The sequence below is a fragment of the Vanacampus margaritifer genome, chromosome 9 (genome assembly GCF_051991255.1).
Source record: "Vanacampus margaritifer isolate UIUO_Vmar chromosome 9, RoL_Vmar_1.0, whole genome shotgun sequence".
In the NCBI taxonomy this organism is placed as follows: Eukaryota; Metazoa; Chordata; class Actinopteri; order Syngnathiformes; family Syngnathidae; genus Vanacampus; species Vanacampus margaritifer.
Genome location: NC_135440.1, coordinates 16,898,735 through 16,915,400, shown reverse-complemented (window position 1 = coordinate 16,915,400; position 16,666 = coordinate 16,898,735). Strand labels below are relative to the sequence as shown.

General features: G+C 38.6%; 3 protein-coding genes across 6 annotated transcripts; all 3 read right to left on the bottom strand.

Annotated features, from left to right (window-relative positions):
• Window positions 1-674: 674 nt before the first annotated feature.
• upp1 (uridine phosphorylase 1) lies at window positions 675-5,451 on the bottom strand. 3 transcript variants are annotated; one of them, XM_077576309.1, is made up of 8 exons: window positions 5,321-5,451; window positions 4,836-4,867; window positions 4,029-4,140; window positions 3,249-3,407; window positions 3,052-3,166; window positions 1,665-1,874; window positions 1,212-1,361; window positions 675-1,130 (listed from the first exon to the last, which is right to left on the bottom strand). In XM_077576309.1, exons 2-8 carry the CDS (start codon window positions 4,862-4,864, stop codon window positions 985-987), a joined length of 921 nt encoding a protein of 306 aa, XP_077432435.1. In that variant the 5' UTR covers window positions 4,865-4,867; window positions 5,321-5,451; the 3' UTR covers window positions 675-984. The 3 variants fall into 3 exon arrangements, with proteins under 3 accessions (XP_077432435.1, XP_077432434.1, XP_077432437.1); XM_077576308.1 differs by lacking the exon at window positions 5,321-5,451 and having other exon boundaries at window positions 4,836-5,285; XM_077576311.1 differs by lacking the exon at window positions 5,321-5,451 and having other exon boundaries at window positions 1,212-1,358; window positions 4,836-5,279.
• Window positions 5,452-6,053: 602 nt separating this feature from the next.
• Window positions 6,054-9,023, bottom strand: gra (granulito). Of its 2 annotated transcripts, none has more exons than XM_077576084.1 (7): window positions 8,907-9,023; window positions 7,668-7,762; window positions 7,530-7,588; window positions 6,821-6,890; window positions 6,620-6,726; window positions 6,496-6,552; window positions 6,054-6,385 (listed from the first exon to the last, which is right to left on the bottom strand). In XM_077576084.1, the coding sequence occupies exons 2-7, from the start codon at window positions 7,759-7,761 to the stop codon at window positions 6,278-6,280; spliced, it is 495 nt and encodes a 164-aa protein (XP_077432210.1). In that variant the 5' UTR covers window position 7,762; window positions 8,907-9,023; the 3' UTR covers window positions 6,054-6,277. The 2 variants fall into 2 exon arrangements, with proteins under 2 accessions (XP_077432210.1, XP_077432213.1); XM_077576087.1 differs by having other exon boundaries at window positions 6,496-6,549.
• A 258-nt stretch (window positions 9,024-9,281) lies between these two features.
• On the bottom strand, window positions 9,282-15,617 carry rbm12bb (RNA binding motif protein 12Bb). The gene is made up of 2 exons (XM_077576415.1): window positions 15,504-15,617; window positions 9,282-11,497 (listed from the first exon to the last, which is right to left on the bottom strand). Exon 2 carries the CDS (start codon window positions 11,473-11,475, stop codon window positions 9,640-9,642), a length of 1,836 nt encoding a protein of 611 aa, XP_077432541.1. The 5' UTR covers window positions 11,476-11,497; window positions 15,504-15,617; the 3' UTR covers window positions 9,282-9,639.
• Window positions 15,618-16,666: the final 1,049 nt, after the last annotated feature.

The window sequence follows — 16,666 nt, the reverse complement described above, 5'->3', positions numbered from 1 at the left end:
TAATGTACAAACAAAATTAATTTACCAGTAAAATAGACATTTTAGATTAAAAATAAGCAAAAAAATGATTTAAAAAAACAATAACCATCTGTGTGCTTATGAGAAGGGACAGGAAGAAACATTTTAGCTTACCAAGTTTAAGGCAAAAACGTTGAATATTATGCAACAGTCAAATTAATCATCCGACCTGAACCCTATTGCGCATGTATTGCACTTGCTGAAGATGAAACTGAAGGCAAACAAGCAGAAACAGATGACAGTTGCGAGTAGAAGCCTGGATGATGAAATCTATCATCTGGAGATGTTCTGGTCCAGATTCCAGATTGTGATTAACTGCAAAAGATTTGCCACCAATTATTAAAAAGTAAGTAAAGTAAAAGTGACTTTATCTTTGGTCATTCGTGTCATTATTTTTAGTGTCTTCAAAAAGGGGTATACATTATATACAAGCTATTGTCATTTCTACACCGTCCTCTTAATTTAGATGTAAAATTTAGTTTGAAAGTTTGCAGTAAAAAGCACATTTTATTTCCTTTGAAACCCATTACGGTAGTGTTTACAGAAGACCCTGACTGTTCAGTACCAGGCTTGTACAAAATATTTCCTTTAATGTTGGTACCATAAAGAACTACCGTTTGTTTTAGTTGCTAGCAAAATGCACTGTGCTAATATCAATACTTCAATTACTTTTTATTTAGCTACACAAGAGCAAAATCTCTTGAGTGCTTCAAGACCATGACAGAGGATACAGTTGAATTAATTTGCTTATGTATTAAAAAATGATACATTACAATCAAATAAAAACAAGGCAATGAGTAACAATACTGAGAAATTGTGATGCTTCTCTTGAATATGAAATAACCAGCACAAAAGTAATTTCATCAAGTAAACTCTGCATTTATATTTCAAGTTAAGACCTCAGGAAGTCGCAGTTAAGATCGCAAAATGGAGTCATAAAAAGTGTGGTTAAAAAAAACAAAGTGGTCATCCCTGAAGTGCTTTCAGCTGCTTCTTAATGTAGTGCCCCACGAGGATCTGAGGCCGCTGCTGGTAGCTGTGGAGGACGTCATGAGAGCTGCTCAGCTGGTCTCCTTTCAGACGGTCCAGTAACGTTGTGCAAACCACAGCCGCTTTCATGTTGCCCCAAAAAAAAAAAAAAGAGTGACGCTTACATTGAAAAAGGTTGTCATTTTGCTGATGTCATTTCTCACCTCGCAGGCCGCTCAGTTTGCACATGGCAGCAAAAACGGTCGACTCCATTTCGATATTGCACACTCCCGCTTCCTTGGCTTTTGTCAAATATTTGTGCCTGTCCTTCTCCGTGTACAAGCAGAACGCTCCGTCTAAACGGCCTTGACCTACTTGACGCCGCAAAACGTTTATTATTGTACATACGCTCGTGGGCAAAATTGTTAGCACCCCAAAGACAAACCCACAAATGGTCTTCTAGATTTGACATTTGACGCGCTTGTCCATCATTTTCTTCTGGTCCAAGTTTAGTGGTACACACCATGTCATGTGACGACTTGTGGTAAATTTTCATCAACGTTGTATTTATTAGGACTTTTGTCAGATTCAAGTTATTTCTGTGACTATTGTGGATTTTTCTTTGATATCAGCCATTTGTGTAACACAATCAGCATGTCAACATGAGTGCGTCGAACCTTCATAGAAATCCAGCGTGCACATGGTGTTGCCCATCACCGTGTTGAACTGGCCCAGTTCCTTGCTGCACTGAAGCAGCTCCTGGGCCAGGCTGCAGTCCAGGTCGGTGTCACGGACCACCAACTCCCCCAAGATCAGCTGCTCAAATTTGGGCACGAATGTGGCATCCACGGACTGTTTGGTAATAACGACGGTACCGGGCTCAAGCCCTTGAAACCAAACGGGATGTTCAAATTAATTCGGTGGAATACAGAAAAATAAAGTACAACTCGTGTGCAGTGAGCCTTATAGTAATCACATTCAATTTTGTTTTCCACTAGTATGACAGTGATGAATATAAAATATAACTTTGAATTGTTTGTACTGCTAGTAAAGATTTTATGATGACGGTTGTATTTCATATTTTTTTTAAGTTGAGTCAAAATTAGGGGTGTCAGGTGATTACATTTTTTAAATTGTAATTAAATTGCATGACTTCAATAGTTAACTCACGATTAATCACAAATTTTAAATATGTTCTAAATGTACAATAAAACATACAATAATCCCCCCCCCTAAGTTTTCACACTTTTGTTAATGTAAAAGTGGGGAATTTTTTTGTTAAACTAATAGAAATATGGCTGCATCTTTGAGTCATTGATACAGTTATTTCATAATAATTCATACAATTGAGTTAAAGTTAAAAAGAAGTACTGTACTGTAAAAAAACGAGTGTGATACTGATTTGTGTTGAGGTCATTTTTCTGCCACTAGATAGCATAATTGCATTTGTAAGACATTAGAGACAGCACAGTGCATTTTTCTTTTCATATTAGGAGTTATCTAATCTTTAACATGAAGTAACGTGACATTCTGCACATTTTTAAAATTGTAAAATACAACTTGACCCCAGTCTCAACAAAAATATGCATTATTAAATATATTACTGCTAAATTTGGACGTGGATGTGTCCGGGCGAGTTAAAAAAAAATTGTGGCGCTAAAGGAACGTTAAATTAACTCAAAATTAACACACTAATTTTAGTCAAAATACAAACAAATGAGGTCAACAAGTGCCATATAAAGTTGAATTTCACATGTTCCAATATACATCCTAACAAAGTCTTGGCATATAACCCAATTTTTAGGCGCATATTTTTTGCACTCAAACTGTTATGTAGTCCGTCATCTAATCTCCCCGAAATGAATCTCTCAAAACATTATTTTTTTTTTTAACTGTTACGTTGGTCTACTGCTGACTTTGTTAAAGTGTAAGAGCTCCCTCTTGTGGCAATTAGTTGAAGTCCTGGTTGGCAATGGGTTGCCAATAAAAAAGAAATACATCTTACACTGTACCATCAACAAACGGTTGAACTGTACAAACAAACTGTATTAATTACAAGCTTACCTATACCACCTGATGTTCCAATGCGTATGATTGTCACATTTGTGCAACGTGCATGGTGGAGAAGCTTTATAAGCTCATGCAACATTATTGATATGGATGGGATTCCAATTCCATGCTGCAAAATACATACAGCATGCATAAATACAATACACAACACATTTCATCAAATTTGACTTATGTTGTTGGCTTCTACTTACACTAACAGAGAGCACAGGACCAACTTTGTACATGGCATAACGGTCAGTTCCAGCACAAATATTGGGGTAGTCTGATTTGGGGTCTTGCATCCCAAGCTCTGCAGCGATGTACTCAATGAACTCTTTCATTCGCCAAGCACTGCCACCAACACACACAAACTGGAGGAAAAAAACAACAAAAAAAAAGGATATTCAAATGTGCACAGATTTTTTTTTTAACTCATTCACTGCCATTGACGACAATAGACGTCATAAATTCATTTTAACAATTTCTATTAGTTTAACATTTTTTTCCACTTTTGTTAACAAGAGTATGAAAACCTAGGAAAATGTGTTTGTACATTTAGAACAGATATGAAATTTGTGATTAATCATGAGTTAACTAGTGAAGTCAAGCAATTAATTACAATTTTTTTTTAAAAAAAAAACACCTGACACCCCTAATTTTTAATAATCTTTTCTTTAAATTTTTTTTGATAATTGTAATATTTTTTCCAAATTTTTTATCATCTTTTTTTTTTTTTAAGAAAAATTTATTAAAAATTAGGGGCGTCGGGCGATTACCATTTTTAATCGTAATCAATAGCATTACTTCACTAGTTAACTCACGATTAATCACAAATTTTATATCTGTTCTAATACAATAAAAAAAATCTAGGTTTTCATACTATTGTTAATAAAAGTGGGAAAAATGTTAAACTAATAGAAATAGTTAAAATTTATTTTGGACGTCTATAGCCGTCAATGGCAGTGAATGAGTTAATAACGAAAATTTCTTACTCTGACGTCCCCAAAGAGAGCAGGAAGGTTGTGGGTTCCTGTTCCCAGGCTGAAGTGGTACAAGATGTCATCTTTCAGCCCACACAGGTATGGGTTGTGTACAATAACAGGACTTGAAGGTGGGAAAACGGAAAAAATAGTAACTGACAGACAAAGGCACATTAACTGATTATTTACAGTAAATAAATACATAAATGTCACCATGTCTGTCTCGCTCCATCCACCAATGTCACATTGCACCAAATACTGTCCAGGAGTTGGCGGATGCTAAAGTCCAGTTCTGTGAGGAGATTCCTCAGGAGACCATCCGCCAACTCAACAGGAGCATGCCCAGGTGTTTTAGGGAGGTCATACAGGCACGTGGAGGCCACAAATCACTACTGAGCCTCATTTGGACTTGTTTGAAGTCATCAAACATCATCAATATTTTTTGCACATAAAAAACTTTATGAAAACAAAATATTATGGCTTAATAAATTGTTCTTTTTATCGTGTTTATGTACATTCTATATTTTTTCTCTTTGCAGCAAAGTTTGTGGGCTCACTTGGTAAAGACAAACTGTTCGTATCATACATATGGGCACCTATATGCAAGTTTTGGGGACGTGAAAGCAAGTACTGTACTCGATGTAAAGAAAATACGCAAAGGCCACCCATGGGGTGTAGGTTAGTCCACCACCACCATTATACTTGAGTATTTTTACACAAGCAGTTACTCTAAGGCTAACACTGTCACCTGATAACGTTCCTTATAAGGTTTTCAACATTGTAAGACAAACATTTGATTTGATAAAATATTTGATTTACCTGCTCGTTTCCTTGTTCTTCGAGTCCATCCTCTGTGTCGAGAAAAATGAACTAAATTTCCTTAAATAAAAACTAAACAATTCAAAATACAATATTAATCGCCTGTAGAACGTTCAGGCATTTCAAATAAACTGCGCTGTGACCAGCAAGCGAAGTTTAAGAGATAAAACCGCATTTTCAAGCCATCACTGGATGCGATGATGTTTGCTTATCCCCATTCAAAACGGTGTCACGTGAATGCACCGTGAACCCGGATGGTCAACTCGGAAAGTTCGAGAAAGTTTGCAACCCCTGACCTTACCTCAAGGTGGCTGCCTACAGGTCAACAATTAACCCTAGCTGTAATAATGTCATTTTTAAAAATGTGGATGTATCTGTATTTTTTATATATAAGAGAAAGACTATACAATGGTAGACTGGCTGAAGCAAAACAGTTTTTCTTTGCTCACGTTTGAGTTATAATTTAATTGAAGTAAAATGCATACCTTTAAATTTAGCCGGCGAGTCGTTTAAGCGTCTGGCGTCGATCACGTTAGTTTAGTCTACTCACTTTAGTGTGACTCTTCACATAAACCTTTGTATTTCAAACATTGCAGTACAAGCCTGATCTTTGAAAAAGTCTTCTTTCATCTTTTCTTTTTTTCATTAACCCGTCAATTTTTTTGCAAATTGCACGCTTCTTTAATCGCTTTCATCAGCACAAAACTAAACTAGAGCTGTATTAATTCCCAACCTTTACACATTCACATTACCAAAAAAATAAACATGGCACACCACCTAACAAAAGTGTCACAAAAAAGTATAAATTGTGTATTACATTTTCATCTCATCTTAATGTACTCACAAATTAAGTGTTTTCCTCATTAAGCAACAAACTTCTTTTTTGTGTCTGTGTAGAGGAGACATGTAATGTTGATATAAATATTTGGGCAATTGTAATACTTGCAGTGATTGAAGTGGCAATGAGTAGAGATGTGCACATAAATGTTGATGATTTATATTTTTGGGACATCAAATGACATTAAGCTTAATGCGAAAGAGAAGACTTAATGCTCATAAAATCCCAGATTTTGGGGCAATCGTTCTAATATTTGAAGAATTGGCAATAAGTAGAAAAAGACATTGTAAAAATAAAAAAAAAAGATGTTGAATAAAATTCCTAAAATGTTAAAGTGATTCCGAGGCGTAGATAAAAAGCCACAATCATGACGACATCCATCTTGGTCTACGACACATTAGCGTCTTTTACAAATGTTTTATTGAACATTGTAACAGAATATGAAGTGGTAAACATTAAACTATATAAAAAAGAAAAATGGCATGCAAGGGAACAAACACTCTTTCTTGGAAAGAAAACAAATAAGGGTAAGTAAACAATGAGAAAATACAATAACTACTATCACTGATGGTGTAGTGAAATGTGGCGTGGGTTCGGTTCCCACTCAGTGACGGCGTGAATGATTGTCTCCATGATGTGCCGTGACTGGCGACCAATTCACGGTGTAGTTGGCCTTTCGCCAGAAGTCAGACGAGATGGGCTCACCGTCACCCTGAACAGGATAAACAGCCAAAGCAAATAGGTAAGAGTTAGGTCTCATAATTATTTATAATCTGGATGTCACAATCAAGAAAGTTGAAAAAAAAAAAAAATACAACTCACAGTTGTTTCTTTGTTCCCATTGGTTTCATTCACCCACAGATAATTAGGATCTCTCTGCTGAGACGGTATCAACAAATACAATTTCCATCCAGACATAAATGACAATTTTGTCGGGTGGACTTACTGCATGGGTTAAGACTATGGCGTGCTCTGGTAAAAACTCAGGCCTCTTCCTGGCTGCAGGGCAACTCGCGAGACCAATCAAAAAATCTCGAGTGTAACACAATCTCACTGCAAAGGACATAATGAGAATTAATCACAAAAAAAGAAGCATCAAACCCTTTAAAATGAGTCAAATCAGTAATAAATAAATAAATGAACAAACCACGGATGTTATCTTTTTTCTGGTCTTGGAGGTTGACAATCTTGAGGAACTGCTCAACTGTAATATTTGACTGCGAAATACACAAGATGGTTAAAAGTTCAACTAAATTTCATGGCAAATTGATCGAAGATAATCAATCTGTGTATTAATGAGGAATTTGTGGGTGATTGAGTGTGACAACAGAGCATGAAGATGATATACATATTCATATTACATGACTATACGGGGCTAGTACTGGTTAAATAGTGACCCAGTATCGGGTTTGAAGACTCGACAATATTCTGTACTATATTTAATTTTTCAATTGAACCACAAAAACATGTTGGGATTGTCAAGATAGAAGCAAATTGCCACAAAGAGAGGAAACGGGTGGAAAATAATAATTTTGTGGATATTTTCAGAGGCTGCTGGCAATAATCGATTGCCCCATTCATTGACTATACTTGTGCATTTCAGCGACAGAGACTCTCTACGCTTCGCTTTCTAGCCTCAGGTACATAATACACAATATATACTGTGATAATGTGCCTGAGTGACCAACTAGGTCTTAAATCCAAGAGCATTTTCCTTTTGTGCAAGTGTGTGCATTTTTGATCGGCTGTTACATGTACAAACTTGTGACGCAGTTCACCAGCGATTAAAATTTTGGCTCGCAGCAAAACCAGTAGTAAAGTCAGCCACTCATACAAATTGATTAAGATGTTCTTACCTTTTCAGCCACGATGTCAAACAATGACTGTCCACACGGAGCAGCAGCATCTGTGCCTTCTAAACCAAGAATTACACATTAGAGGGTGAGGAACTCGTTGATAAAAACGTCAACGCCCTTCACCGATGTGCGTTTTACCAGTTGATCCACTGATGTCAACAGGAAGGAGGCGGCGAAGGGGTCTTGCAGGCTCCAGGTTCCTGCGGAGAATTGGTCGCCTCGATACCTCCATTCTGATGTCAGTCAGGTTCAAATGTGCTTTTAGTCTTGCTCATGACAGTTTATCTGGCATTTCCAGAAGTGAGCCTTTGTGTTTGTCTTAACTGGGTTTTAGTAGCATCTGTTGCTCACCGTTATCTATTATTAGATTCATAAACACATTCATCCATCCATATCTGCAGGGTGATGATGAGCTGAGCGGCCTGACAAATTTACAGATTTTTCATGAGTAACTCCTTGAATTCTTGTGAACGAGAAAAGTTTGATTTAAAATTAATCTTAACTTGTTGGTGTGTACTTCTGATATGAATTGATGATAAAGGATTATTTCGTGGGACTAGTTTGAAGTGCAATTTGATAGGAAATATTGATTCTGAAAGGATACAAGGTTCTAACAAATCTGTGAGGTCAGGTGCTATTTTTGTTGCGCATGTACCTCAATGCTGCCCCAAAAAATGTTTTACGTTTTTGAAACAAAACGGAACTAACCTACTGATATTTACAATTTGAAACGAACCTGTTATTGCCTGCTCATTTCGTTTACAGATGACCGCCATGTTAATTAGTTTCTTCATTTGACCGTTTGGACATCACTCGAGACTAAAGCGTGACATTCACATAAGTGTTACAAAAATATAGTTTGTGAGTTTTAAGTGTGTTTCATAATTTGAGCTTTCTCGTGTGCGCGAAGTGCGACCGCGTCTTTATGCAGTGCAAAATTGTGCTTAGTTAGTAGCTACGTTAGCTAAAAGATGGGGCTAACACGGTCGCCACGTTAAATGTTATTCCATTCCAATGTGATTTAACTTTTTTTATTGGAAGCTTTCGATGATAGTTTACGCTTTTACGTTTCAAAATGTCATTTTTCATGTGTTGGTCGAAAACCGCGACCGTTCTTGTGCACGGATGAAGGCTAGTTTAACTTTTGAGTTAAAAGTTAGCGTTTACTTACGAACGTGTTTACACTGTATTTGTCAAAATTTTAACGATTAATTTAGGACTACAAAGTTTGACGGTACTCCACCGTTAAGAGTAATAATAAAAATATATAAATTTTTAAATATGCTTATGCAAAACCTTTACCAGAGTTTTTTGTGGCAAGCCCACATTAACTTGTTTCTGTATTTACACTTTATAAATATGAGTGTTTTAATTCACCTGCAGCAGGATTTCAGTCGCTCCTCCGTGCTTAGTCTACCTCACCGACAGGAACATAAAGCTACTGAAAAAACACGTTACTTCCGGTACGGTTTCAAAATAGTTAACACTTCAAAAATAATGCTCATTTGTCAACAAACGATGCTCTTGTGAATTGTTCTGTACATGACAGCTAACACGTATTTTTTTTTTTTACTTAAAAATGTATGTAATTCAAAATGCTGCCTCCACTTTTGAGAAAAAAAAACGGCAAATATCAAATTAGTTGAGGCAAAAAACCAAACATTATACATGTTTATTTCTTGTTTTGAAGGTTTTTTTTCATGTTTATTTTGTAAAAAATAATAAATAATAAAAAACGGGCGGGAACAAATGGACAATAATAATCTTTTTAATAAAACATCACAATAAGCATACAGAGCTTGAACTGTGTAACCCATATGCAGTAACCGATAACATAATGGGACTCCTCCTTGATGCAGTCAAACGCTATGCAAGATGAAAAGGTAATTGGAAATGCACATGCGCCGTTCACACATTAACAATGAACAGCCTTTTACTACCAGTTACCACAAAATAAGACACAGAGGGGTAAAAACAAAACAAAAAAAACATCACTATTGTTAGAAGGAGGGGGGGAAAAAAAGCAATGTTCCTCAAACCGAGGATCACATCTGAGGTGTTCAAACCAGACCATTTGAGCCTGCTGGCCAACAAAATCCCAAAGTCACTCTCAAACCAACAGCAGTTGAATTTTTCGAGCACCGATTGGCCTCCCATTGAGTTCCTCTAATGCTATTACCGCCTCCTGCCGAGTCTCAAATACCACAGTTGCGGTACCTTTAAATGCGCCGCTCCTATCGTACTGCAAGGTGATGGATCCTGGGATAATACGATATCCATGGCAAAAATCATAGATTTCTTCTATTTTTATTTGGAATGGCAAATTAATTAGCTTTACGCAGGAGTGCTCGTTAAACTGCTGCCGTGATGGACCGCCGCTGCTCTGCGCACCGTTGCCTCTGTCAACTGGGTCACCGTAAGACTTGTAGCCTCCTTGGCTTTGAGGCCCCGCGTTCATTGGCATATTACCAGCATGAGAGCCCCTGAAGTCGGAGAACTCGCCGTCACCAGAACCTTGGAACTCAGTGAATCGTTGCTGTGGCCCGGCGATCAACTCTCGCATCTCGGCGCGTGTAATGTATTTGAGGGCAACCTTTGACCCGAGAAACCTTTGTCCGTCGAGCGAGAGGGCCTTCATGGCAGCTGACTCGGAATGGAAGAGAACCAAAGCCTTGCCCGTCGCCGCACCTGCATTGCCACGCAGCAATTGCACGTTATCTTCGGGGACATCGATCCCAAAGAAGAAGTCCATGACCTCCACTTTACGCACATCGAAGGGCAGATTTTCCACAAGTAAGCACTTCTCAGGGTCAGAATTATCCCTGGGGTAGGATGGAGGCCTCTCATTACTCCTCTTGTAACGGCCGACATCCACTTTTTGGGAATCCATGATGGCTTTCATTTTCTCTCTCGAGATTGGCCGGATTTGAATCAATCGATTGAAAAAGGGTTTCGACTCCTGGTCTAATGCCTCGCGATACTCACGCATAGTCTTGAAGAGTACAAACGCAGACCTACTTTTACGGTCGTCGAAATTTATGAACAAGATCTGGTCATCGTCGAGTCTTGCGTGGTGAAAAAGTCTTTTCACGTCCTCGCTTTCCACCGCAAAGGAGAGATTTTCCACCATGGCGCAGTACTCCTCACTGGACGATGACACCCTCTGGCTCACGGGTGACTGAGACCTCATATGGTGTTGGAAATTCTTCTGACCATATGAAGGCGATCCACGTCTTTCAAAGTGGTCGCCTCGTGGGTTTCCGCTCATGTGTTGCCTTTCACTCGACCGACGCCAGTCTTCTTCTGTGGTCGGACAAATCTCCACGTACCGAGAACCGATGTACCCCCGATCCCTCTTCAAGGCTTCCGATACTTCTGCAGGGCTTGAAAATCTCACCAGACCCATTCCGTTGTGTTTTCCGGTGGCATTTTTCAAGAGGATAAGGTCAACGATACGTAAACCATTGAAGAACTCGTTAATCTCTCTTTGGGACACAGTGAACGGCAGTCCTTTGAGGAACACGCACGTGGTGTCTTCAATTGCGTTTAAGGGTCTCTTTTGGCGGGGCGGCGAAGTGATGTCTGCTCTACTTGCCGACCTCTTGTTCGTGTCAGCCTCCGCTGATCTTCGGGTGCGCCTTGCCTCATCTTCAGCATTTCTCTTTTGCTCCGTCTCCGCATTGATGGCACTTTGCTCAAATACATTCTGCATCTCTGCTTTGCTACTAAGCCGCAAAGTCACATTCCCCCCCCTGATTTGCCCCCCCGAGCGCGTCATGGCTCTTCTCGCATCTTCGTCGGAGGCAAAAATTATGAATGCTTCCTCCTGCTCGCCTCCAATTATGTGCACACCACCGTCTGGAATTTTGAGTCCAGTGAAGAATTTGCGAATATCCTGCGGACCAGCAGCGATCCTCAATCCCTGTAAACGGATGACGACTGCCATGCTGAAGCACAAACAACAGCACCTGCAGACAGAAGGGTATAGAATAGCATTATTCCCTTCTCAGCTCTACACTCGCTGCCCTTTCCAACATGTCGCCACATAACTTGATGATAACTTGCCCTGAGGGATTTCATTTAAGACAGTTTAAAAAAATGTATGGAAGCCCAAGGATCAAAACGGCAACACTTTGCACAACAACATTTAGGTACTGCGGTGGATAACTGACCACAAGATTAGCTCCCAAGTACCAATCCCTTCGTTTTCAAGCGACTTTATTCACAAAGAAACTAATAACGAGGTTTATGTGACTGCCCACTTTTGACTCCACTTTACTCCCTCTCAGATGCTGGTAGAACAACATACAATGGTGCCTTGATCATCCATTAATCTTATTAAACAATTACTCGATTGCCCCAAATTTTTTTTTGATTAATGTGCCTATCAATTAGCTATGATTAGTTGATTAATAATTGCAACTCTACTCATGAGCTTAAATCAGTGGTGTCCAAACTCGGTCCTCGGGGGCCGGTAGTCCTGCAGGTTTTGGAGGTTTCCCTGCTCCAACGCACCTGTTTCAATCAACAGGATTGTTATCAGGCTTAGTAGAGCTTGCTGATGAGCTTCAGCTGTGTTGGAGGAGAGAAATATCCAAAACCTGCGGGACTACCGGCCCCCGAGGACCGAGTTTGGACACCACTGGCTTAAATAATTGCATGATCACGCTCTTAACTCAAAAACCTCATATTTAGAATGATCTTTCCTTACTGAAACGATCCAGTTTTAGTGGCATAGCCCGAGACAGCCATTTTGCGACGTGCAACGTGTGCACTAGAGCCACTTGTATCTCAAAGCACCACTGTACATGAAGTCAAAACAAACGACATAAACCATGAACTTCTCACCGCTGCCCGTGGCACAATTTACATTATAGGCTGAGAAACTAATCAACATTTATTTCAATCGCACCACTAACATTGCCCAATACGTAGCTTGGAAACAGAAAGAGATAACTGGTTTGGTGAAGAAACGTACTTAACAATAAGATTCAAGTCCATACACATGAGACCAAATAAAGCAACCATTTCCCCCAAAATCTCCCATCCATGGAAAATAACCACCGCTTGTACAACCCTTTCTCAAACCATGATTGATTGATGAGCCACCCAGAATTCGTCCATGATGCTACAGAAGTATTTTTCAGAAGTCTACTACAATTAATTGCCTTTGAATTTGAAAAAAAAAAAAAAACATCCCTGCATTATGCATTCAGACGTGAAAAGCAACTGGAAAACCATCCTGAAATGTTCAACATTTCCAGGCCAGCCAAAAATAATTTGACATATAATCAAAGCAGCTCACACCTACAAAAATTCCGTCCTGCATATCAAATTTACACGAGACATATTTACACCAATATTTGTACACTGTCAAACAAAAACTACACAACCAATTGGCAAAACGGAATTGTGTGCGACAGCCTTCGTCCATCCCACCATCAGTACCAACGGAATCATCGGTGTCCCACAATAGAATATAAAATTCCAGTTGCAACCAGTCACAATTAAGCAACGAGGGTACCCTCCCTTTTGTTTACCAACGTAGTCACCGCACAAGAGGGTGGTAAAGGGTATAGTAGAACATGGCGCTCCACCACACACCCCGTTATATACACAATTCTTCAACTACTGTAACACAGATTAATAAGTAATAATTGTGTCGTGTACAAGTGACTCCCAACCACTATGTGCCAAAGAGATCATCAGCTGTGGCGCAGGATTAGGGTTTAACATTTTTGAAAAATAGTCAAGTGCCATTTATCCCCGTCGCCCAAGGTCCTCTTCCCACGTAATAAATTAATCTGTATTACAATAAACAGTACCATATTTATTATAGGGTTGAGCAATTAATTGTAATAATTTCCATTTTGCATTCTCTCGATCTTAAAAACGAAAGAAAAACGATTGTGCCGAACAGCATGGTGTAAGTACCTTGAATACACCATGTTACTTACGCAGCAAGCATGTGAACGTTATGCGATTCGGATCTCTCCAAGCGTGCTTTTCGCTGTAAACTTAACAGTAACACACAACCAAAAGAAGTACATTTACACACATGGTATATTTAAAGAAAATATATGCTTCGTTTTCAAAACATCGCCTGTTCTAATGCTAAATATAAACACCTATTGATATGCTAACGGAAAATTAGCATCAACTTCTAGGGTTGATATTCCTTCGAATAACAAATATTCACACACAAACGCTGTAGGACACATACAAACAGGTAATACAACGCTCAAAAGAATATATTCAACAAACAAAATAAGATATAAAATATTTTGTACTTGATAAAAAAAAAATAATAATGATAAAAAAATAATAATAATGAGTGTTTGCTATTATGATTATCTTCATAATTGCCCAGCGCTAATTTATTACACATAAATGTTTTGATTTTGCTTGTTAGGCTTACGCTTAAAATGAAGGTGAAATTAACCAAAAATTAATATAAAACACAGTTTATCTACCTCAATTAGTTGTTAACTTACAAACCTTTTTGGTTTGCAATTTTGAGCATTTACTACTACAACTGGCAAAGTGTGATGTAAATACAAGTCAGTAAAAATAAATTATTTGGACTGCACTTCTTAAGAATTGAGCTAAGGGACTATATAGGTGCTTGTCAAAAAATTTGAATATCCTCAAAAAATTGAATAATTTCCGTAATTCCATTCAAAAAGTCAAACTTTCATAGATTAAAAAAAAATTGAATAATGTTAAGAAATCACCATGTATACTTCCCCATTGATCAGCATGAGAAGAAGAAAAAGATGGATGGTATTTTCAAAACGATATGTCAATCTTCAATAGGTTGGATTCCTTTGCCTAGATGGGCCGTGGCATTGCCTGGGGGTCCTGGAAGCCCAGGCTTTTTTTTTTATACTTGCTGTCAGCTCTTTGTTTTTGACTCTGGTGGCCCTGATTTTCCTCTTGATAGTACTGTATTACAAGAGGAAAACAAGGGCCACAAATACAGTACTATCAAGAGGGAAATGAGGCCCACCAGACCCAAAAACAAAGAGCTGGAACAGCAAGCTATATAAAAACAAATAAAAAAAATTAAAAAAGCCTGGGCTTCCAGGACCTCCAGGCAATGCCACGGCGCATCTAGGCAAAGGGAATCCAACCATATTGAAGATTGACATCGTTTTGAAAATACCATCCATCTTTTTCTCCCCCAGTAAAACACTGGGAAGTGTGTATGCATTGTGATTTCTTATTCAAATTTTTTGGCATCCTGTTTGTGTGGGTTTTGTGAGCTGGAAGCCCAAACAATGTAAACATAAACAAATAAATACTTGGAATCACTTAAATTGTGGGCCCTGAGTACATAATCTATGAAATAGACATTTTGAATGGTATTACAGAAAGTATTCAACTTTTCGAGGATTTTCAAAAAATTTTGACGAACATCTGTATACATTGTGTGACACTTTGTGTTTGGTGGTTCTCCGTGTCATTTGAAAATACATCTTGGCTCAATAATGGTTGGGAATCACTGCATCGCCACACATTTGTATTCAGAGGAAATGATAGGCTTGGAATGCAAATTATGAGCTTTAAACAACAACCTGGGGGAAACGACAACCTTCCTCAGCGTACATTCAATGAAACCCCACAAGGACGCTTTGAACCCGTAACACCCTGCACGTTACTGCAAATCAGGTCAAACAACCCTTTATCCGTCATTACAAACGTTGTGAGCACCCCCTAAAGCTCCAACGACACACATCCAGGAAGCAACGTTGTTTATCCAATACCCAGCCATCCATCCAACTTGTCGTAGAAATTACTTGAGCGAGCCCAACTCTGAAATGGTGCTTGATCGTCAGACAATACGACTTAGCAAAATGCTAACAAACGTTAGCCACGAGCCCACCAAGGCCGCTCGCAATAATTCATTTCAGATCCAAACAATAAGTACAGTATAACAGTAAAATACCCACATTAACCAACAACACAACTTACACAAGCGACAAGGGGAGTCTTGTGCAAGTATTTGGAACAACGCAAGGAGTGCTTAGCACAGCCTCGATTCGCCTGTTTCTCCACAGCCGTCGTTGCCAGTCTTCTTCGCTCGGGAAAAAATACTTGCAACGATTCAGAACAAGTATACACGGCGCCACCCGCTGGCCACAGGGCGCAACATGCATACAGTACTGTACTTGTATTTCAGGACATAGTGGCAAATCTTTTTTTTTACTTTTGCTTTCACAGCTCTTTGACCATAAAATGGCTCAAATAAAATTACATCCGTGATAACAATATTCTGCCAATATCTAGCCCAAATAATAATTATTTTTCCTCAACTATACTTAAAAAAGCGCTATGTTATTATTTGAGACACAGGTGATCAGATCACATTTTATGACACATTTATTCATAAAACATTACATCATATAATATTTACATACTTTCTTGCCACTATACCCCCCTATAGGCACATCCAAAACAATGGATGGTATTGTTGACTGCCAACAAGTCGTTTGGAGGTTGTTGTCCTCATTAATATTCCTTTGAGTAGTAAAAATGCATGTGGAGACACCAGAAGGTTAAAAATGGGGTCTTTGGATGTGGATCAATAAAAGTTGAGGTTATAGGTGGTGTATGAATAATCAACATTACATACAGTATCAGTACATTTTTCAGGAATGTGTTTTACTTGCATATTTATTTTTCGTACAACTTACTCCTTACATTCGAAATGACGCAGGATGGTTTTAGTATCTTGCTGAAGAACACTTTGACATGGTACACAAAGCCCAGGGATCGAAACAAACAACCTCTGGTTTAGGGAGACGTCGATGACCACTCTACCACCTGAGCCATGCAGCCCATACTACCTTTTTGGCCTGGTCACCATTATAAAAGATGTTCTGTCTCGACTGGTCTTCCCTGGTAAAATAAAGGTTTATAATAATACGTTTTAGGAAGACTATCTACTGTACAGGATTATAATAGTCATGATTCTCTTTTGAGCTGGTATGTTGGTGTAAAAAGTTTGAGGACCACTGTCCTAAAAATGGGTTCCCCTCAACTATAATGACCCTATACAACCATCTTTAATGTTTCATTCGCATTAATCCTCATGGATTATTTATGGGAGTGCATTTCAGAGTGTGTACTTTTTT

Excerpts from the sequence above, each read along its gene's own strand:
- upp1 (XM_077576309.1), bottom strand. The coding sequence starts at position 4,864 with ATGGACTCGAAGAACAAGGAAACGAGCAG. Across the intron at positions 3,408-4,028 it reads CTCTCTTTGGGGACGTCAGA|TTTGTGTGTGTTGGTGGCAG; the intron begins GTAAGAAATTTT and ends TTTTTCCTCCAG. Across the intron at positions 3,167-3,248 it reads GTCCTGTGCTCTCTGTTAGT|CATGGAATTGGAATCCCATC; the intron begins GTAAGTAGAAGC and ends TGTATTTTGCAG.
- gra (XM_077576084.1), bottom strand. The coding sequence starts at position 7,761 with ATGGAGGTATCGAGGCGACCAATTCTCCGCAGGAACCTGGAGCCTGCA. Across the intron at positions 6,891-7,529 it reads TTGACATCGTGGCTGAAAAG|TCAAATATTACAGTTGAGCA; the intron begins GTAAGAACATCT and ends TGTATTTCGCAG. Across the intron at positions 6,386-6,495 it reads ATGGGAACAAAGAAACAACT|GGTGACGGTGAGCCCATCTC; the intron begins GTGAGTTGTATT and ends TATCCTGTTCAG.
- rbm12bb (XM_077576415.1), bottom strand. The coding sequence starts at position 11,475 with ATGGCAGTCGTCATCCGTTTACAGGGATTGAGGATCGCTGCTGGTCCG.